This window comes from Chionomys nivalis, chromosome 8 (assembly GCF_950005125.1).
Source record: "Chionomys nivalis chromosome 8, mChiNiv1.1, whole genome shotgun sequence".
Lineage (NCBI taxonomy): Eukaryota > Metazoa > Chordata > Mammalia > Rodentia > Cricetidae > Chionomys > Chionomys nivalis.
In genome coordinates, this window is record NC_080093.1 from 88349907 (window position 1) to 88372721 (window position 22815).

General features: G+C 47.8%; 2 protein-coding genes across 8 annotated transcripts in view; one reads left to right on the forward strand and one right to left on the reverse strand.

Annotated features, from left to right (window-relative positions):
- The window catches only part of Ric3 (RIC3 acetylcholine receptor chaperone), a 55963-nt gene extending 45586 nt beyond the window's left edge, over positions 1–10377 (forward strand). For 3 of the 5 annotated variants that reach the window (XM_057777216.1, XM_057777217.1, XM_057777219.1), the window contains one exon: positions 6062–10377. In XM_057777216.1, coding sequence (XP_057633199.1) covers positions 6062–6501 — 440 coding nt within the window. In that variant the 3' untranslated portion in view covers positions 6502–10377. Of the gene's footprint in view, positions 1–4505; positions 4825–6061 lie in introns of those variants that run through there. The other 2 variants (XM_057777220.1, XM_057777218.1) reach the window with 2 other exon arrangements.
- A 74-nt stretch (positions 10378–10451) lies between these two features.
- Tub (TUB bipartite transcription factor) overlaps positions 10452–22815 on the reverse strand; it is an 87272-nt gene continuing 74908 nt past the window's right edge. For 2 of the 3 annotated variants that reach the window (XM_057777213.1, XM_057777214.1), the window contains exons 4-12: positions 21503–21646; positions 20163–20330; positions 18948–19066; positions 17945–18142; positions 17563–17675; positions 16763–16880; positions 15268–15366; positions 14896–15067; positions 10452–14591 (exon numbers count right to left, since the gene is read on the reverse strand). In XM_057777213.1, coding sequence (XP_057633196.1) covers positions 14458–14591; positions 14896–15067; positions 15268–15366; positions 16763–16880; positions 17563–17675; positions 17945–18142; positions 18948–19066; positions 20163–20330; positions 21503–21646 — 1265 coding nt within the window. In that variant the 3' untranslated portion in view covers positions 10452–14457. The remainder of the gene's footprint in view (positions 14592–14895; positions 15068–15267; positions 15367–16762; positions 16881–17562; positions 17676–17944; positions 18143–18947; positions 19067–20162; positions 20331–21502; positions 21647–22815) is intronic. The other variant, XM_057777215.1, reaches the window with a different exon arrangement.

Consider the following 22815-nt stretch of genomic DNA (forward strand, 5'->3'; position numbering starts at 1 on the left):
TTCCAGAGGTCCTGAGTTCAATTCCCAGCAACCACATGGTGGCTCACAACCATCTGTAATGAGATCTGGTGCCCTCTTCTGGCGTGCAGGCATACATGGAGGCAGAATGTTGTATACATAATAAATAAATCTTTTTTTTAAAAAAAAAAAGTTCTATGGCTAATACAGAAGTCATTGAAATTCAAATAAATAGTTCACAGAAGAAAACGATGCCACCAACTGTAAAATCTGTGAAAATGTCAACCTCACCAGTCAGCAATAAAAGAAAATTTTTTCTTTCACCTTGTAAATCTGTATTATACAATTTTATTCCCTAGTATTAGTCCTCTCCCTATCATTTTCTTGTAGGGGAACACAACCTTGTAGGTTGTGTTGAGATCACATAGAATTTTAGCTGTTGTACTAACTTTTAAAGACACGTGCCTTTTTGGCTTTAAATATCATTTAACCATGTTATTATATTCCCTGCTACATTACCAATGATTGATTATTTTACATTTTCTATTCCTCTCTTACCCCCTCCTTTTCTACCCTTCTCCTTCCATCCTTTCTTTTTCTTTGGTCAATGCATCTATTTCCTCTATAGAATCTTCAGCGCCTGAGATTCTTTCTTCTATCTCTTGTATTCTGTTGGTTTTACTTGTCTTGCTGTTCGTTTACCCAGATTTTCCATATCCAGCCATCCCTTGGTTTGTGTTTTCTTTATTACCTCCATTTCAGTCTTCAAGTCTTGAACTGTTTCCTTTACCTGTTTGATTGCTTTATCTTGGTTTTCTTGGGTATCTTTGAAGGATTTATTTATTTATTTCCAACTTTTTGTTTGTCTTCTCTTCCATTTCTTTAAGGGACTTTTTCACTTCCTGTTTAAGGGTCTCCATCATTTTCATAATGTTACGTTTAAAGTCAATTTCTTCTACTTCTGGGTTAGGGTGATCAAGTCTTCCTGTTGCATGTTCGCTGGATTCTGGTGTTGTCATGTTGCTTTTCAGGTTGTTGGAGAAATTCTTGCATTGGCGCCTGCCCATCTTTTCCTTCGAATGCAGCCAGGAGAGTCTTGGCGTCTTGGTCTAATCTTTGCTGTGGCTGCCTGTGTACTTGGGGGTTTTCTTGGTCTGCCCTCTCTTCGGTCCCCTCAGCACTGGAGCTGGCTCTCAGATCCCCTCCACCCTGAAGCCGGCTGTGCTGGTGGACCTAAGGACCCCCGCAGATGAAAAGGAGTGCTTGGGGGCAAGATGGGATGGGGTAAAATAAAGAAAGCCAGTAGCCAGGGAGACACCCCGCTGGATGGCCAGAAATGTTTAGGGAATTGAAGGGGGCCTGGACTCTGTTTCCTGGGACCGTCTGGCCGAGTGGCCACTCACTCACCACTCCAGATGGATCTCCTCAGTACAGGAGCAGGGCCTCTTGCTGGGCTCCAAGGACCATGTTGTTGTTTCCCAGCTCGCCAAAGTTCTCAATTCATCATCTCCAGCAACAGCAACTTCAGTGCAGCACAGGAAACGGATGGTGCCAGATCTTCTGCAAAGCCAAGTCTGAACGCAAGTCCATCCTCCTTTTTCTGAGACCAAGTCTGAACGCAAGTCTGTTCGTCCTTTTTCTGAGGTAGGCTGTCACCACATAGCCCAGACTGGCCTTAAACTCCTAACCCTCTTGCCTCTGCCTCTTGAGTGCTGGGATCTTAGGCATACACAGCTGTATATGACTCAGCTACTTCCCCCCTCTCTACTAGGAATTGAACTTACAGCCTTTGAACATAACTTGCGTGTTAGGCAAGAGCATCACCACTGAGCTCCATCTGCAAACCATTTAAAAGATGTAATGGGTCTTCTTGCTGAGTTGCCCAGTCTGGCCTTGAGTTGCCTTGTGTCTTGTGTCATAGGTAGCTATGATCTCAGGCTTGAGCAGCAAGCCTGCCTTATATCTACTTTCTTATATCCAGCTTCACAATTACTGAATTTAACTTTTGATGAATTTTTATATTTCCCAAGACAATGTCCTGCCTTATTTTTGATGTTTACATGTTAAAGGATTGGTCCCTAAACTGATATTATTGGGATGTGGACCTTTTGGAAGTGTGGGCCTCGGGGAATGTCCTTAGTTCATTGTATGGATGCCCTCAAGGGGGACTGTGGTACCCCAGTCACTTCTTCCTTTCTGGCTCTAAGCGGTTTGCCTCTTGCTTCTATTGTAATATGCTGCCCCTGCCAGAGGCCTAAAGCAATGGGTTTCCCAATCTTGGGTTGGAATCTCCAGAACCTTCAGCCACAATAAACCTTTCTCTTTATGAACTGATTATCCTTTATGAACTGATTATCTGAGGTATTTCATTGCAGTGGTGTAGACCTGACATATGAACCACACCTTCTCTCTCTGTAAAGCGCCATGGGTTAGAATGCTGAGATAGCTCTATGGAGTTTTATCTTGCTGCTAGAAGATTCATGACCTGCCATTGCCCTTGGAAGTTGGAATCCTTGTTCATTCTGTGCTTTCACTTGACTCAAACCAAGAAGTCGTGTTCTGGTCTGATCCCTTCTCAGTAGGTAGTCTGTTTTTAGTTAGCTGTTTGTTTTCTGTCTGGGAATTCATTTTCATTTTATATTTGAAGATCTGAATTTGGTCACAGTCATTGGTTCTGTCTGTGTATACATGAATGTGTTTTTATACTACTTTTGCCCAGCAGTTAGTGAGGCTTCCATCAGTGAACAGATGTTTTCTCTCATCGTTTTTTATTAATGCTTTGATCTATTTTACTTTGCTTTCACAGTCTAGTAATTCAAAATGGGGTACAATGATGAACCTCTACAATTTCTCTCAATTGCCATTTCTTTGTCATTTGTATTTGTTATAGGAGAATTCTTTAGTGTGAACTTTTAATACATGGATTTGTTTTTCAGCCATGTCCATCTTAATCTTGTGACCTTTATTCCTGGGTATAAATTTTTCACCTTGTGATCATGCTTCTCTGTTTACCGGAATTCTATTTCTGTTAGCTCTGTATCCTCTTGAATGTCACAGGGATAAGTTGACATGTTAAATCCATTCCCTATGTTGGCTGTTTTATTGGTGGCTGCTGTATAATTTGCTTAGTTTGGATTTCATGTTTTGAACTGCTGTGTTTTTCATAGAAGCAGTGAATCTTTGTTGTTTGCTTATATATTTTTAATGAAGTTCTAAAGTATTAAGTCATTTGACATGAACTACATCAGCATTTGGGTGGGTCATTAATGATAGTTTTCCATTATATGGGATATCTTCTTTCTGTCCTTTCTCCTTCACTCTGGTGTTCATTTGTGTGTATTCGTGTGCACGTGGATGTGCATCAGTTTGCGTGTGGTCAGAGGACAGCCGGTTGAAGTTGGTTCTGTCTTTCCACTATGTTGGTCTTGGGGATGGAACCCAGATTGTTGGACTTGATGGTAAAGTAAGTGCCTTTACCCACGGAGCCATCTTACTAGCCCCTGACTATTATTTTGATAGTTGTTTTCTGGTTCTTTTGTAGATTCTTTGTACTTTTCCTCCCTGTCAGTCTTCTTTTGTGATTAGACTTTGTTGTTTTGTTTATATCTTGAGGTGGCTTGCTTAAAACCTGGAGTCTGGAGAGGCTAAAGAAGTGCTGGGATGGGCCTGGAACCTTGAGTCTATAAGGCCTGGTGCTGAGGCAGCCTAAGGGCCTATTTTGCATGAGAAAACCTTGTGGGCCTGACTTTGGGTCCTGGGACTATGGGATCCAGAGGTGATCTGGAAGCTTGATGCTGTGTCTTGGTCTAGTACTCACATCTACTGGAATGAGCATGGGTCCTGAATGCACTAGACTGTGGAGATTAGCTTCAGGGCTGCACCATCAGTAGATAAGTCTAGAGCCAGCGTCTGCATTTAACATCTTGATTTCTGACTTTAGAGGTTACTTGGTTCTGGATAGACCTAGAAGCGGTGGCAGGGCTGGCCTGGAACCTAGAGCTTGGTTGTTGCTGGGTGGACCTGGACCCTGTTTCTGTGGGAGTCAGTATAGATCACTAGGTGTAAGCCTGATAACTGGGGTCACGGGACTGCCCTGGACTTTGTGCCAGAATAGGACTGGTCCCTGTGGCCATGGAGGCCAGGATGACCTGAATCATGAGGCTGCTGGATTGGGCCTAGAGTTTCAGTCTAATTGTCTTCCCTCCTACACCAAAGTAGGTAGTTATCAAGATGCAAAGGTAAGCTTTGCTCTTGGTGAAGAGTGAAGATACACAAATGGACTGCTCGTGAGAAGTCAGTGGTTGAGATGGAAGTAACAAACTCCTCCTCTGAGGTTGTGAAAGCCCTGGGGTAGCTATCTCAGTTCATTTTCTATTGCTATGACTGAATATCAGATGAGGTAACTTAAAAAGGTTCGGAGGCTTATTTAGTCGTGTCAGCATCCACTTGGCATCTGGTTAGAGCCTTCTTGGTTCGCCATTGTGTGTCAGAGGGCATCACATGGTCAGACAGAACAAGCTTGATGTCTTCAGTTTTTCTTCTTACAGGTCCATGAATGCCATCGTGTGGAACTTACCTTCAGACCTGATTTAATACCCCCTAGAGATCTCCCTCAAAATACCATTGCATGGACAAGATTCTAGTACTAATGTCAGTGCTAGTGGGGGGTTGGTAAGAGGCAGTGTTTACATCTCTGGGATAATTGAAACATTATAAGGCTCTTCTGGAAAGTAATTTGGCAGAAATAGTCTTCTATATGACTGTTCTCTTTGGCCTACTCTCCATATTTCTAGATGCCTACCTTGAGGAATTGGGGTGGGAGCTTCTCACTGTCACATAGCTTACAATGGGTACAAGTTGGAAGGAATTTGCTTGAATGTCTTTTTTTTTTTTTTTTTTAGTTTTTCGAGACAGGGTTTCTCTGTAGCTTTAGAGCCTGTCCTGGAACTAGCTCTTTATTAAAAAGGCAGAAAAATACTATCTATGTATGACTTTAAAAGCCAGAGATAAATGGTAAGATTCTAGGTGAATTATGTTTTCTTTTTAAACTTGTCTGTAACTAAAATTAGTAGGAAAAATATAGCTAAATAAAGGCTATGCTACTTTCCTCGAAAATGCTGCAAGTCTGAATAACTTTTGTAATCAGAAATGTTGTCAAAATGTCTCTAGATACCACACATTATACCAAAAGATTGTCATTTTTCATAATTGATGGGCAAAAAGTGGTGTCTGTCAGAGCTGAATATAGGGTTATCATCACCATGCAAGTGAATTTTGAATTCTCCAGCTTTCCACATTGTGTAGTGAACACTGCCGTTGCCAGAACTAGCGTAGGAACTCCAGCCTGGCCCATCTGCTGCTCGGGCTGGGCTTGGCTGACACAGATTTATTTCATTTCATTCCTTATTTGGCAGCATAGCCTCTTTCTCATTATCATAGCTGAGGTTCAGTGCCAGTGCTACTCACTTCATTACCTGTTTGTTGTTTTTTCCTTTTGTTCCATTTTGTGAAATGAAGACGCCAACAATGGGAATTCTGTCTCTGAAAATGCAGCTCTTGTCCTGTGGCGTCTTGGTCATGTCTTGCTCCTGCTTCTGATACAGAGTATTTTGGTTGTTTTGATAAGTAGAAAGCACCATGGTTTTTTTCCAAAGGATTTAGCATTCCTTTTCCCAGCCCCACCCCCACCCCAGAAGATTTGGAAACAGTTCCAAATAGAAAGTGTAAACAGTAGCCTTAAGCTAAGCCCTCTCCATCTGGTATTGGTGCATTTTTTTTTTTTATGCTGAAGGCTCATGCTGTTTGCTTAATCTTCATCAGTGTTGCAGAAACATGAGGAGTGAGACTTACCTCTATCCCAAGCACCTTACTTAAGAAGGATTTTCCTCTGCCTTGGTTTGTATTTCAAAGAGCATAGGGATAGTCAGCCAGACTGCTAGGAATTTGTTCAAGTGAAACTTTAGGACTATTAGAACCATCTTAGAGATTTATTGGATGGATTTGTTAGGATGGGATAGCTGCTGCCAGAGAATCCTCTCTGATCCTGGCACTATTTATTTTCAAAGATGCTCTTTGTAAGACTTTGTTCTACTTTCCTCTCTAGGTTACCCTGAAGAGACTTATCCAGTGTATGACCTTTCCGATAGTATCAAGCGTAGGCAAGAAACAATCCTGGTGGATTACCCTGATCCAAAAGAGCCCTCTGCTGAAGAAATAGCTGAACGAATAGGGGTGATGGAAGAGGAAGGGTCAGAGCATTTGAGCTGGGATCATTTGCCCACTCACCCTGGGGCCCAGGAAGATAATTCTGTTACCCTGTGTGATCCGAAACCAGAATCATGCTCCTGCTGTTTTCATGAAGAAGAGGATCCTGCTGTCTTGGCAGAGAATGCTGGTTTCAGTGCAGATGGCTACAGTGAGCAAGAGGAAGCCACCAAGGAAGACTGGTCCCAAGACTTCACAACTGAGGGGTTGGAAATCAGCACTGGTAACACACACATGGGTGGCATGTTGAGAAAGCGCAACCTCCAGAGTTTAGAGTGAAAGCAGCCTGTTTGATGATGTATCCATTACTCTACTCCCAAGGTATCTTTCCTTAATTTCATCCATGGCCCTGTGCCATCTGTATTCAATCCCTCTGTATTCAGTAGCATAGTTTTGGGCCACTACCATGGATATTATTTATCCTTCCTGGTGCTTGCTCACCTGTCACCTTGTAAAGTAGACATTAGCGTGAACACAGGACAGCATCATCTTTTCCTGCCTTTCTGCATCAGAGACACTAACTCATTAGGTAATTATACTTATTTGATTGTGCCTGGAGGTGGTATCACCTGTGCAAAGATCTGACCCCTCCACATAGGGGTAACAGAAGGTTTACCTATGAATGAGCATTGATTAGCAGATATTGGGGACTTAAGGTTTTGAAAATGAAGATTATAGACTCCCAAATGCCTTATTCTTTTGAACTTGTTAGTAGTCCCCCAAGAAGAGCATGCTCAATTGTGAGGATGAGGGGCCCAGAGCACACAGCAAGACAGCTGACTGAACTGTAGCCTCCCCTCAGAACCTTCTAGGTTAAGATATCCTGGCTCCTCTGGAGTACACACGCCTATTTGGAGACCATTTTGCTTGTATGTCACCTTGATCTCTAGCTTCCCATGTCCTTACTCTGTTGAACAGAATTGCCAATCCAGAAGCACCTTTATATGTCCGATCTGTGGCTAGGGGAAATTTGAGGCTTAAGTCTGAGTCCTACAAAGCTGAAGTTTGAGGCTGTTGAAGCTCCAGGATGGCCTAAGTATAGTGGTCCTTCCATGAGGAGTTCAGGTGGCCAATACTCCATGTCTTTGTGAGGCAGGATGAAACCTGTGAATCCTAACAAGGGTGAGTCAATTCAGTTCCATGCAAGACCTACAAGTTGAAAGAAGGTGTGTGTCCAAGGACATGCCCAGCCATGAAATGGGAAGCCCAAAAGTTAAGGAATTCTGTGAAGTTGGATACAGTCTTTAGAGTTCTACTGTGCTTGGTCTGAATATGATGCCAGAAAACAGTGTGGACCACTCAGGAACATGCTGGCTGCCATCAGAAGGTATGGGGCCACACCAAGATAATCACTACTACAAAGCTTTACGTGTTTGGTGAACTAGAAAAGGCCCTGGATATTGAGTCTGGAAATCCACTGCACTGCATTGATTCCTGTATAGAACATTGATTGAAATGGTGAAAAATGCAGTTGGCGTGGACTAAAGATAGTCTTGGTGTAACTAAGTGTAAAAAGCAATGTAGGTACTCTTGTTTTGCAAACTGTTTTCTGTGTGGGTCCCTCATCCACTGTGTGAAGTTGATTTTAGGATAGCCCCGTGTTCTCACTTTTGTCCATAGGATACGATCCCCTTATCAGAACTTGTTTCTTTCATTCACTCACCCGACATTTGCCTCATGCTGAATATAAAAAGGTTGAGTTTGTATCTTAAAGAGTTCCAATTTACTATGGGAGTTTGACAGATACACTGAAGACTATAGGAAGGCTTGAGAGTGTGGATTCTTTGGGCACAGAAAACTGGGTCCTGATCCTCCCCTGCGACTCTGCCTGTAGAGTTCTGGATTGGCTCCTTAGGCGACCTGAGCCTGGTGTGGGCATCTGTAAAGTGAGGGTCGTAAAATGCAAGTCTCTCAGGATCTTACGCTGTAAATGAGCTAGGCGGTGTGCCCAGGGTAACCTGCGGTGTGCACAGGGCAGCCTGCGGTGTGCCCAGGGTAGCCTGCGGTGTGCACAGGGCAGCTGGACAAGCTCAGGCATGATAGCATATCACGTGGCAGCTATTTTATTACAGTGTGGACTCAAAACTACAGGACCATGCAAGAACAGGAATGCTTTTCCCAAAGTAGCAATAAATTTCCAAAGAGACTTTGTGTCACACTAAGAACATGGGCAAGGAAGAGAAAGGCCATTTTGGCAGAAAGAGTGGGTTAGCAAGAACAGTGGGGTGTGTAAATGGATATTCGGCTGAAAAGTGTTACAGAGTCAACTGTTATTATTGGGGTGGGCTATGGAAACAGTTTCTGCCAAAAGGACCAATTAAGGTTCTTGCCACTGTAGATATTAGTTTGCATATAGGAATATATTTGTCTGTACACACCAGAAACTTCAATGTACCTTTCAGTAATTTAGAATGTAGGGTTTTTTTTTTTTAATTTTCCAGAATTGTATCCTTTGGATATGATGATTTTACATGTATATCCAACCCAGGGGGACCAGCTTCAAGGGATTGATTTTTATTGTGTTATTCATGTCTCAGTACTAAAGGCTGCAGACTTCATCAAGGCCTTGCTATTAGGTTTGCAGTGACCCCTAGGGCACTGTAGCAGCAGCTGGCCTAAGAAGCCACTGCATCACCTAGGACCATGCTTGGTAAATAAAGCGGGTGATCAGCCAGAAGATCCCTTCACAATGTCATTGTCGGAAACAGGACAGTGCCTCATGTAGTGCTCAGGGACTAGGTCCAGAGGTGTGCTGAGTGGAGATGGATGTAACCTCTAAAGTTCTTTGTACCTTAGATTTAGGTGATAAAATCATTTATGGTCTACACTCAGACACTTTGAAAAAAAGGAACTTATATACACATGGCAAAATATTTTCTTATCTCTGTGACCAAATACTCAGCGAAGGCAATTTAATGCAGAAGGGCGTACAGTGCGTGGACAGTTCTTCCTGGCAGAGGGGCCGTGAGGACTGGTTCAGTCAGGGAGCAGAGAGAGATGGACACCAGCACTCGGTTTGTTTCCCCTTTTATTCAGTGTGGGACCCCAGCCAATGGGATGCTGCTGCCCACAATGAAGATGGGTCTTCCTCCCGACTGAACGGTCTTGTAAACTGTCATAGACAGGTGTGCTTCCGTGGTATTCTAAATCCCATCAAATTAGCAATTGAGATTAACCATCATGGCAACAGGTTTAAGGCAAGATCTTCCTGGACATTGTTCTACAACTTTAGGATTTTTTATCAACCTGAAGAGTGAACAAGACCCTTTCCCCTTTTAGAACATCCTGTATTTGGTCTTCCTCACAAAGGCAGAAGCTAAAGGGCTAAAGGAGCCAGACCATGGTTCAGGCAGGGACTGCTTTTAATCCACATCAAAAACCCCTGAGTGAATAAGTGAACCCTACGTATCAATCTGCTCTCCACTTGCCCTTTATTCAGACAGTTTGTATCCACAAAGAATATTTTGTGTGCTACCTGTTGAGCAGTGATCGGGAAGATCATGAACCAACTATCCTGCAGCCTTAACCGTCAGCATGTCTAAAACATACCTTCTAGTAGCAAGATAACAGGCCATTTCTTCACTTCCTAGGGCACCAGTTCCCTTGTGGATGAACTGGGCAGCATGTCTGCCTCCTAGGCCTGTTTGTGGAGTGTCTATCCCACAGTGAGATGTGCAGTGGGTGCTTAGCACCATCACTGCCTTGAATCTCTTGCTGCTAGGCTGCCCCACTTGATACCCTCTCTGAGGCCACTCTGGATGCCAGAATTGGTGCAGGTCACTGTATTGGGGGGGGGGTGGCTTTAGGATGACTTCCTTCAAGAGTAGATATTAGCTTTGATGTCTGATGCTTGTTTTCCTGGTTAAATAGTTCCAGCTCTGACCATGGCCTAGAGTGACGTGGCTGGGCCTTTCCCACCCTTGACGCCTATATCCCGGTTCTGTCCACAAGGACCATGCCCACCAGGTACACTTAGGAACTGTTGGCCAGTTCCTTTAGGGTGACCCAGATGACATTGAAGTATCTTCTAGCCTCATTTTTTGCACACTATGGATGTGATACCACGGGAGAAGACAGTGTTGATCTGGATGTTACTGGTTTTAAACACACTACATCTTTTTGTTGCTATCACCCACCTGACCCTTTGAAGCTCCTAGGAATGAAAGGAATGGAGAACATTTTTAAAAGAGACACATTTTCTCCCTCTGTGAAAAACAAGGACACAGCAATCAAACAGTTCAAGTTTAATGTGTTGATACATGTCTGTATTTAGACAAACACTACATTCTACAACATACATAATGCCATTATGGGAAAATACCAAGTTTGTCATTGCACATACAATAAATAAATACATTTGCTTCAGAATACCAAAAAGTTTATTCAAAAAGTCACTTAATAAAAGCACAGTTTTGCAAGTTTGTCTAAAACTCCAGATAATTTTAAACAAAAATAAAATGTCTGACCACTCCAAAATAGGAAAAGACAATCATGTGCAAATCGACAAATCGACATACATGTTCTAGGCGTTGTGAAAACTGGCTAAGTGTGCTCCCAGCAAGAGAAATGCTGCCTGTCCTCACCAAGCTGGAGCTGGGCTTCCCCTTGTATGCTACTCTGAGGTGCTCTATAGAAGACCCTAAATTTTAGCCTCATCTCCAGCTCTACCTGGACCTTAGTGGGGGAGGAGGGGCAGGAGAACAGAGGAGAGGGTGCAGTATCTTTCTTCGGGAAGAAAGAAGGCACAGTGATGAGCTAGGAAAGGTAGTGATGAGATCAAGGGGTAACCTTCACTAACCAAGCTTTGACAGGCCTGCATCTTTATCTTGCAGGTAAAGAGACAGACACAGGAATATGTAGTTTGCTCAAATGTGCTAGCTGCTATAAATGCAGTTGTATACTCCTGGACCAAGTTACCTCTGTGCTGAAAACCCAAACGCATCCCAGTACTTAAGATCTTGAAATGACAGAAAATTGCAAGCTGGAAGTGAATAAGGGCAGGTGGCCATAAACTAAAGTAAGAATCCATCCCATAGCCTGTTCTGGAGACTAGAGCAGGTCTACTAGCCAGAGCCTAGGGCAGTGTAAGGTCCCAACTCTGCAGGGCAGTTGGGCCCCAGTCACAGTGCTAGGCACCACAAAAAGCATGCTTTGATGGCACCTGGCATCCTGCAGTCCCATGAGGGTATCACAGCTGGGGCAAGGAGTCAGAGAAGGGAAGGCCAGGGCTGTTACTGAGGGGAAGGCAGGCTGTCCACCAAGGAGATAGGTGTTGTGCTTGCAGAGCAGGGCTGTGGACGGAGCTCCTCCCTGCAGACCCCATCAGAGCAGTCATCCCTATGCTCACACTTAGAACTGCTTCTACTTCTAAATAAAGTTTGGAGGCAAATACCTTGCTATTTCCAAAAAGAAGGAAAAAAATAATAAACCACTTCTACAATGTTGTTGCTCATCAATGAAGAAGCGAGGTTTACCAGAAGTTCTCTTCCAGCCTGTCATCACACATCTTGGCTCCCAACACCTGTCTTTCCATAGGCATGAACCTGACCTGCTTCCTCTTAGTGTCAAGATTGTTAAGGCACCTTCACTACACCATCTCAGCCCCTCCTCCAGTGAGACCGACACTACATTTCCTTGATAGTCTCCTGCTTGGGACCATGGAAGAAAGCACGGAAAGAAGGGACAGAATCCACAGTGATCACAACTGCCTCCTTATTTTCCTACTCAGACATAACCTTAAACTTCTGTTGGTTGATTGCAGATTGCCCTTTCCTCTAGACACATGTGCACACACGCACACACATACATACACACACACACAGACACAAAGCACCTTGGAGCCAGAAGGACAGAAAAAGCGAGACTCGGACTTGGGGAAGCTAACATCACCACTCTGCAGAGGAAGTGTTTTGGAGCAGAGGGTGGAGAGTTTTAGGGTAGAGAGCCAGTAGCATACAGAGGAGCTGCCTAAGGTTCCGGCTGCCCCACACTCACGGACTGTTCACTCATCTCATCATCAATGTGCTGCCTGGCCAAGGACCAGCTAGGAGGAGAGGGTGTGAAAGGTAAGAAAATGTTACTATGGGAGAGGCTGAACCCAGGTGACCCCGGGGCCCTGGTAGTTGAGGTCCATGGGCCTGTGCTCAAGAAAAGGCAATGCCGCCAGGAGCCAAGTCCCAAGGCTGGTCTGAAGCAGGTGACTCAACTGCTCTTGTCACTCAGCGCCCAACAACGGGTCTTGTGCTGAGGCTACCTTTCTCAATAGTGGGCTTATTTCCTGGTGCAACCAATTTATATTCAGGTAGCCAACACCCTCTTTTGTGTGCTAAAGCAGAGAGCGGAGGCAAAGAGTTTTCCATTGTGCTTCCAGTTCCACCGCTACCACCAGACTAGACTCTTCCACCCACTAGACTCCAGAATCAGCCTGTTCAACCTTAAAACTGTCATCCCAGAGAAAGAGCTTGACTAGAATGAAGATCTGGTTCCTACCACTCTAACACCAGATTTCTCCTTATCACGAAAGGGAGGGAGGGGAAACACAGAACTATGGGAAGGAGACAGATGGCACTGTAATCTTTCAGGAGCTAGGCCAGCCCCAGCACAGAAGTCCTGGTGCGCTCGAGACACTAGACTGTAAACAAAAGGCTAACTTACTGGAAGGTCCTCTCATGGAGATGTATGGCTCAGGTATGTCAGGTGCTATTGTACCTTGCTTAGAAGGAAATAGGAAAATCCAGGGTTTTTTTTCATAAGTAATGTTTCCATTGACTTCAATCCAGCTTCCTTACCTGTAGAGCCTCATTTACATATTCAAAGTATGACTTTACTTTTTAAGTTTCTACTTAGCCGTTCTGAGCATATCTGTTTTAAAGCAATGTCTAAAAGTTCTTTGCTTCCCCACTGGTTTCTTACCCATCTAGGCAAGAAGCTTGTAAATGACAGTCAAGGCTTGGGCGCTCCCAAGCCCACCAGATGAGTGGTGCCATCCAAGAGTGCCAGTGGAGGGAATGAACCCAGGCCGCCAGCCACATCTGCAGAGAAAGTGTGCAGTGGCCCTGCTGAGATCTGTGCACAGCTTGAAGCCCTCAGAGAGGGCCAGGTACAGGTCAGATCCAAACAGACAACTTTCAACAGGGAACTGCCTGATGCCCTACTGAAAAGTCTTCAATCTTAGACATTGACTCTGAGGTCCTAAGTCTCTGGAAATGGGAAGGGAGAGGGTATGCAGAATGAACCCCAGAAGGCCAGGGTCTAATTTCTGGGTAACAGTAGGAACAAAGGAACTTGAGGTTCTGAACTCTGCCGTTAACCAGTTAGGTAACCAAGAGACAAGTCCCATGTTCTCAGGGATGAGCATTGCTTTTGATGAGCCATACCACCTCTGAGCGCTGGTGGCCCTAAAATACCACGTTCCATTCCCCCTAAGATTGCCCTCAGTGATCTGGGCATGCTGGCAACAATGGGATCTGGGTCTTCCGGAGAGGACATTCTTCCTGAAGCACGGTAACCTCTACCCTACAGGTGTGTCCTAGGAGTTGTGCTGGGGCTGTTGAACATCAGAGAGCCCTAATGTAGGGGAGCCTGCTGGATGACTCCTGTAACCCCCATCCACTCAGATATTTGGCCTTGAGAGCTGGGTTCTTGCTTCTGGAAGCAACCAATGAGCTACCACTCTAAGCCACCAGCTAATTCGCGCAGCCAGGCCCCTGAAAGCCTAGCAGGGCCCTGCCACTCACCTGGCCCCACTCCCAACTTCCCGTAGGCCTGATGATCCCTTCTGAGGTGGGAGTACTTTCTGCTGACCACCAGGCCCTTCGCTACATAAAGCTACGTGCCCTATACATACGCATGCACTCACTGTACCCCCACCTCCTGGGATACCCGTTGTCCTCTGACTTGTAGGCTGAGTGGATGGCTGGGCCACAGCAGCCCTGCCTGTGCTTCCCGTTCCACTGTACCTCCAGCTGAAGAGGCTGCCCTGTGTGGTAAACACAACTGTGGCAGGGAGTGACCCAAGATTGGTGATGTGTGTTGACCTTGGGGCACAGAAATACTCTTTCCCCTTCATACCCATTTGCTATCCCCCTACTTCAACAGCAGAGGCAGAGCGCCAGTTTCTGGTTGGTAAGGCCAGAAAGCCCACTGAGGGCCTATTAACAGAGGGGAGGCAGAGCTGTCTCGGCGGGCAGGCAAGCTCCACTCCAGACCGGGCTACCCTAAAGGCAGAGGAGGCCTCTACTCGCAGGCCAGCTTGCTGTCAAAGCTGGACAATGCAATGGCAAAGGCCTGCAGTGCACACAGTGGGTAGTTGTAATCCATGGTGAATACATCTTCTGCTACCCGGCCAAACTGCATGACGATGTAGTCCGCTGTGGCCATGCACAAGCACGGATGGGGAAGACAGGAAGAACAGATAAGACACAAGCCACAAGAGGGTAAAGGGGGGAGATGCACACAGACAGCAAGGGGTAGGGGAAAAGGACATCCATTTAAAAGGTGTTTCCAAGCCCCAGAATCTGGGGCTGGGGCTCTGATCACTACAGCTAGAAAGTTCTTTCTAATAAAAGCCATACACCCACATCCCGTTACTCTGGCTGGTATGGACCGAGGAGTGAGGGCTAGGCATCACAAGTATAGTGCCAATACGGGGGGGGGGGGGGCAGCGATACTCACGGTCATTGCCGTGGATGATCTGGAAGTTCTTCACAGAAGCCTGTGTGACGCGCCCATGGAAGTTGAGTACATAGGACTGTGTGTCATCATTCCAGACTGGCGTCTTGTTTTGCAGCTCAATAATGGTCTCCGTGTTCTTGTTCTGCCAGCGTGCTAGCAGTGTCTCATGCTCCTGGCGATAGGGAAGTGGGGACAGCCTTACTTGAGCCAGACCCCAGCCTTGGCATCACATCCACCTAAAGGGAGATCTTACCCAGTTCCCTAAACATCCAGGGTTTCTTAAATTGTATCCCCTACACAAAAACCTTGGGGGAATTCTGCCCTTAGAAGCTCATTCAGAGGCTGGGGCCCGGGGAAGTGTTAGAGACTCACATTGCGGGGACGGATACAGACTCGCTCATGAACCATGTTCATGCCTGGGACAATCACACTCATCTTCCGAGGCCCCTTGAAGCCTAGGACATTTGTCTCCTGGGAAAACAAGAGAATTTAGCGCTGGCTACCTCAAATTGCTTATCCATGGGGAAACTGAGCCAAGGAGGTAAAGAGGAAGAGGAATAAAATGTCTGCAACGTCTATACTTGATAGTCTAGTAGTCACCTCTAAAGGTAGCACAGCCTGAACCACTCCCATTTACAGCCCCGCTTGCTTCAGTCCATGGCGGCTCAGCACTTAGATCCGCTCACGTGAACTGGAGTCTTATTACTTCACTCTCACACCCATTCCTAACCTATCCACGGTTTCCAGAGAGCACCAGAATCTAAGGTCACCAGACAGCCACTAACGCGACTCCTTGTTCCTGCCCTGGGCCCCCAAGGCTCTTCTCCCCACCATGTGGTCTCAGCACAGCACCCTGACAGTCCTAGTAAAGGGCATGTTTTCTTCCCCGCTGAAACTCTTACTTCATCTCCAGGGCTTACTGATTCGGCCCCCATCCTTAGTTTCCTTGCTATCTTAAGTCTCTTCTGCAATTACCCTGCCCTCCTCAGACATACACACAGCTGGTTTTCACGTCTGATCTTTACTCAAGAGTTACCTTGCCCTCCCTGCTGTCCCTCCTAATGGTCCACACACACCTTGGCATTTCATATATCCATATCTCTAACGATTTTTAGCTCTAAGCATTGATCAAGAACGTACTTATTTCACTTACATCTGTCTTATGGCTTGTCTCTTAATAAGGATCTAAATGCCATAAGGGTTTGTTTCTATTTCCAATGTCCTAAGTCTTTTCAGCAGTGCCTGGAATGTAAATGGGCTCAGGCTGCTTCTCTAAATTTGGCCAGCAGGTGGCACTGTGGGATCATCTGAAATGGCTATGGAGTCCTAAGTATCCCTGCCCAGATTCACAGGACACCCATCCTTCACTTCGGTAAATGAAGAAACCAAGTTTGTAACAGAGCATGCACTTATATTTATGTTCCAGTCCTGTCCTGGTTGGTATAATGTTAGCAAATGCCCCACCTCTAAGCTTCAGTTTCCAGACCCCAGAGGGAACAGCATCTCTGTTCCAAACTGGTTCTGAAAGGGCCCTGGTCCATGCAGTGCCTGGCACTGCAACTGTAGCACGGAGCTGTGAGTGAGTCCAGAAAGGAACCCAAGCATCTACTTCCTCCTGCCGAAGAGCATCCTGGGTCAGGCTGCAGAGCCAGGGATGGTTCCCTGAGATCCCTAGGTAGTTAGCCTGCTGTGGTCAGCACTCTGAAGACAGGTAGGGTCTAGGTCCCTGTCCAATACAGGGTCACTCTATAGAGGACAGCCCTTTTAGACGTAGCCTCGACTATCCGTCAAGATAAATGGATGGTCCCCACCCCAGTCAGGCACCGTGGCCTGAGTTTCATGTCTGCCTAAGAAACCAAGGACTCACATAGCACACAGCTGCCAGCTCCTGGCGCAAAGTTCCACTTTCCAGCGTAGAAGACGATGCCTTCTGAGGGTTGACGCCATTGTCATAAACAGTGAACTTGGTGCCCATCAGGTTGGACCTGAAGAAAGGCACAATCAATAGGCTCGTATACCTCTCCCCATGCTGTGGCACAGCCTGTTCTCTTACAAGAAGCCTACAGAGCATTATGGGATGGACCAGGGGCAGACCTGGGGACACAGCGGAGGTAATCCCACAAGCGGTCAACTCTGTGTCAACTAAACTCAAGGGGCATCCCGTTTCAGTGAAGGAAACCCAAGGAGTCAGTGTTCACAGGTTTCTATGAACCATAGGAGGGGAGAAGGGCACTGATTTTTCTGGAAAGGAAGCAGAGTGGCATCTAGGAGGCCAGAGAAGGTTCTTCACCTCACAGAGAAGGACTGTCTCTGTCCTTTCCAGGGCTATGTCTAGCTTTGGTCACTCACGTCTCCACTTACTTGTCCTCAATGAGACCTCACTTGAGATCTCCCCACCTCACTTCTTCAGGGCTTCTTTGCAGCCCTGTCCCCTGGCTATAACCAGTGGGCCAAAGAAACTTTCCCACGGTGCCTGCATCAGCATCAGCATCCTGGTTTGACCTGTCACTCATGCTGGGCCTGTGCTCAATACCTTGGGACAGCTTAGTCCTGTCTGACTCAAGGCATAGACTAGCCTGCGGCTGGACTTGATGGAGAAGATACTCAGAGATTTCGGAAGACTTTCTGGCCCCTCCCTCCCTCGCCTTCCTGGAAGAGCACTGGTACCGCAATTTCCCAATATAGCTGTCGCCTCCCCGAGACAAGTCTGTCGGGTCCACAGAGATGAGGTAATTGGAAGTTTTGCTCTTCTTTCTCTTCCTTCCCGCCAGGAGGAATACCTTAAAGAGGACAGCAATTCACATTCCAGATCTAGCCTCTAGCCCATAATTATGGTGGTCACCCACACATCTGGGCTCACACACAAATGGTCACCTTGCTTCATCTTCCCCAACACAGCTATGCGTGCACATACATACAAGGACTGACAAACCCCTGATTCCACATGAAATACTATTTTCCCTGGAGAGGTCAGAGTCAGAACTGAGTTTCCCTCCATATTCTAGCCTCCTGGCCTTCAAACTGAAAACACATGCCCAGAGGAACTCACCTTCTTGCCGTCCTCACGGTCTAAATGCAGAAAGTAGGTGGGGTACATGCCCCGGTCCATCCCCTTCTTGTCCCGAGTGATACGGCATTTGACAGTGATCCCCTGTGGGGCTGGCCTCAGAGCAAACTCCTCTAGATCCTGGACCTCAATCTCCACTGGTGGCTCTGGGGCTGCTGGGCTGGGGGCTGAGGCTGCCTCCTATGGAGAGGGAGAGTAAAAACCGAAATCAAAAGGCTCTCCACTTCAGACTGGTGGTCTAGGAGAAGAGTGTGCCTCCTGATTCAGTGAGGGGAAGGAGAGGGAGGTCAGGATCTCGAAATGTGGATGTGGCTGCCGTGACCCAACGTGAGGAGCTGTCCTCTAGCCTCTTCCTTTCCTCAGCAGTTGCTGGAGGTGGAGGCAGGGATAAGGGCAGGCTCTCAGGAGGGCATCCTGTCCAAGTCCAGCTCTCCCTGCATCCTGGCCCTTTGATCTTGCTGAAGAGACAGGGAGCACAGCGTAGAAGCAGAAGAGCCTAGCTTTAGAGCCTTCATATAGACACCTCACCCAAGGGAAGCCAGCACCTCATAATGTTGACATGCACACAAACTACCACCTCATGTTCTAGTCTACCAACTTGACGTAGCATAGTCAAGGGGTGAAGAGGCTTGTGCTTGCCCAGACCAAACTCATCTGTGGCCATGTCTATGATGGTCTTGATGTGAGAGGGCCCGGTCCCTGTGGGTGCCACCATCCTTGGGCAGGTGGGCTCAGGCTATATAAAGCTAACTGAGCGTGAACCTGAAATGAGTGTGCCAGCAAGCAGCACTCCTCTAAAGGCTCTGCTTGAGTACCCTTGATGATGGATGTGACAGCACACGCCGAATAAACCCTTTCCTCACCAAGATGCTTCCAGTCAGTGTTTCTATTCCAACAGGGAACAAATTAGACCACCACCCACTGGCAGACCTGACCACTGATACGAGCCTCCTACAGGGGATAAGGGCTCCTCCTCTTCACTCACCTTGACAGACTTTCTGCTGGTGGCAGAGCTAGGGCGGGTGTTGCTGTTTAGCTGGGAGGAGCTAGAGCTGTTTTCATCCTCCTCCTCTTCCTCATCAAAGCTCATGCTGCTGGAGATGCCTATGGTGAGCAGAGACCATGGAGGGATGAGCAAGCAGACAGGTTTTCTAGTGAGAATTTAGGCAGTCACATGTCAATGTGCGTTCAGACGCATGACCCACCTACGCCCAGACGCTCATACAGCCATCTGCACACACCCTCACATTGCTGTATGTCCTCCCTCTCATCCAGACACATACAGGGACACACACATGAACTGGGGCTTGTCACGATTCTCTTTGGGGTGCATTCCCACCACCCGATTTTAGCTCAGTCCCTACATCGCACCCCTGTTCACTCTCAGGTACATCATCCCTATGGCTCGTGTAGCAAAGCCTGAGCCGAGCCAACCCTGCACAGGGAACCTCCTCTTCTAAGGGCCATGGGTGGCAGACCCTGCAAGGGAGCCTCCTCTTCTAAGGGCCACGGGTGGCAGACCCTGCACAGGGAACCTCTTCTAAGGGCCACGGGTGGCAGACCCTGCAAGGGAACCTCCTCTTCTAAGGGCCAGGGGTGGCATAGGCCACTGACCCCGACATAGACTCTGGCTTAGGTCCTTGCTCGGTCTGTGGGTGGCACTGACTCTGCTTTCCCCGGCTTGCCCTGAGCCGGTCTCAGTTCTCTCTGACCCAGAATGCTACTCTGGGTGGCCTTAAAAGTTCTTTCCTCGGGAAGTAGTCTTTCTGTAGGTTCCTCATAGTGTGTCTGTATCTGCTGGCTGCACCCAGAACTCCCTGGAGTTAGGGCTCATGCTAGAGAAATTGGGTAGTGAGTTTCCAAGGAGGAGCTGACCAGACTCCCAGCAGCTCATCAGACAAATGGACAACTTCTTGTTGTCCAAACAAAAGGGGGAAAATTCTGCACACGAACTGGGGCTTCATGGGAGCTACAGACAGGGTTAGGCTGCTGGCTGGCTACTCCAGTTTGTACTTCTTTTTCTTAACTTGGCCTTATCAGGAGCCCTGGTCCAAAACTTCTCATCTGACTCCAATAATGTCCCTCTATGACATCCAGGGATGGACTGGACCAAACATAAGAAGGCTATTTTCTTGGAGGAGAGTGTAGCTAAGAACCTGGGACTGAGCTTTGGTCCCAGCTGGGCCCCCATGGGGCTCACCCTTCCTCTGCATCGTGGCACGGAGGTCCTGCCCGCTGGGCCGTGTGCCCCCACCGGCTGCTGTCTCCCCTGCATCCTTGGCGTGGTCTGACTGTCCCACAGTCAGGATCTGCACTGGGCCTTGGGCCTCAGACTTGTCTTCTGCCAGAGTTGTTGGCCCGCTGGTGCCTGCAGGCCAGATACTCCTGAGTTACATCCAGAGGGTGCGGAAAGCTTGGATTCTCAGGTGTCCAGAAGGGAGGGGGATGGATGGCAGGGCCCTCTGCAAAACCTTGTTTGCAAAATTGGCTTAACAAAACCAAACTAACAACTATTGTAAAGGGGCATGGGCTTCATTTCTTCTCTTCTTTCCCCCAAGATACCTGCCAAGGGTTGGTTCGAAATACTCCACATCCTTAAGACAGACAATAACCATCTACAAAACCAACTGCACAGTGGCAAGAACGAGACAGGAAACAAAGATCAATGCAAAGCACAGTTGCAGGCAGTAGTGCTTCCCGGACACAGACATCTACAAGCTACACATGCTGGTGTCCTCTCTTCGCACACTCCACACGTACAGTACGCTCGCGTACGTCATCAAAAATAGGGCCCTCCTCAAACACCACGGCTGGCCCAGTTGCCTTCCCAAGCACAGGGCCTCCCGTCCCACGTGCCCTGTCATCTGCTTGCACAGCCTGCCTTCTTTACATTCCCTGCCCGAGGGGCTGCAACTTGAGTTACAGAAAAGACCTGGCCCACGGGGAGCAGCTTCTCTGCCTGGCTGAGCTTGTCTGCTCTAAAAACCCAAGGATCCCGACACTCCACTATTCAACTATGACGCAATGACTGGATATCAATGGCCTTGAACAAGGCTGGAAGAAACAGTAGCCAGGAAACAGGACTCGGGGTAGTGGCCACCATCATGTCATTGATCTCTAGGAATCTGTTAGACTGAGGGGCAGAGAGTTCTGGGGATAGGGCAGGAAGTTGGGAGAAATCCACATGAGAAGGCAGAGCCGGCAAATGCTGTGGGAGCAGAGAGCTTCCACCGAAGGGAGCATCCTGGCTTGGTATTGGATGAGGGAGCTCGGGCTGAGGTAAGCTGGGAGGAAAGGGGTGGTCCTGGGCCACAGCTAAGCGGTACTTCACTTCCTGGCAGTCTGACAAAGCCTTGCACACCACAAACTAGCCAAGGTACTCAGGAGCTAGGCAAAGCCTACTGATGGGCAGGCACCCTGGGCACACCTGAGCTCCCGCTCACTGAGCATGCTCATTCTGCACCACCTCAAGTCTAGAGGATAAGCTCTGCCCCCACAGAAGCCAGGCCTCTAGCAGGTCTGAGGAGAAGTCCGGCTAACCTTTATGCTTTCCCTTCTTCTCCTTCCTAGGGGCCCCACCCTGGCCCCCCGATGCAGCGGCTGCCTTAGTTTTCTTGGCTGAAGCTGGTGCTGGTGGACGGGTGGCTCCCAGTTGCACACTGGCAAGCGAGTCGGCCTCTTGAACTGCACAGGAGAGAACCCAAGACAAAAATGGGCATCGGGTGAGATTAGCGCTGCCACTTGCCCACAGGTCCCACCCAGCCCTGGTGCAGCTCTTCACCTGCATCATCAACCCACTCATCATCAACCCACGGGTCAAGGGCAGGACCTCAGCCTTCTATAGTGTCGTCGACAGCTAGGAACCAAAGTTCTGCGCCTGGGCAGGTGCAGTGGGGTGGTGTCATGAGAATGTGCCATGGAGGACAGGAAGGACACAAAGGTTGTGTATTCTGAAAGAGACCGCAGACAGGGACTCCTCCAGAAAGCCTGCAGAGCCCGTGGGATCCGGTGTAAGGGAGGAGGGGCTGTATAAAATGAAGAGCTAGACACACTAACAGGGAACTACCGGGAAAAGCACAGCCAGTGTCCTCCACGATCTCAATATAGGAGGGCCCTAATCTATGAACAGTTTCTGAATGCTCAGAAGATGACCACCAACAGCCTCCAGCCTGATAGGCTCCCCCGCTCCTTCCTCAGCCTCACCACACACTCTGCCATCCAGCGTGCATCCAGCTCCACCAGGCAGCTTTAGTGCCGCACACGAACCACGCTCCTTTTATGTTAGCGTGTCATTGCCTGATTGTCCTTTCCATCTGAGTAATTCCTACTTCTGACTTTCTGGGAGCTCCAAAGAAGCTGTCCCCCACTGCCCAGTGAGAGCCAGTGCCTTGCCACCTCCTCACACAGCCTGGCCTCTTCCCACAAGGCAAACTGCAACCACCTGCTGAACTCTGCCACCTAGACTGGAAGTTCTGTGGCCAGAGACCACACCTGTCTGCTCTCTACGTACCCACAGCCACTAGTCCGCATCCCTTCACTGAATCCTTAGGAGATTCATGTGTGTGTACCATGAATGAGCTTGGCCACAGGTCAAACACTGGGACTGTCAGTTCCAGTCACTCCCTTAGCCACCTCTGGCAGTGAGTGCCTGCATTAACACCACCAGCCAGCAGGTGGCAGGGCGCGAGGTAGTTAAAGCTAGGGATGCAGTGAGCAGAAGCATGGGTCTTGCTCAAACAGCAGCTGTGCAGCAGCCTCTCTCAGCTTTGTCCATCACTCAAAGCTGGACAAAGATAGCGGGCCCCAGAGAAACACCAGGAACTTCACACATGTCCAGTGTATCCTATGGGGAA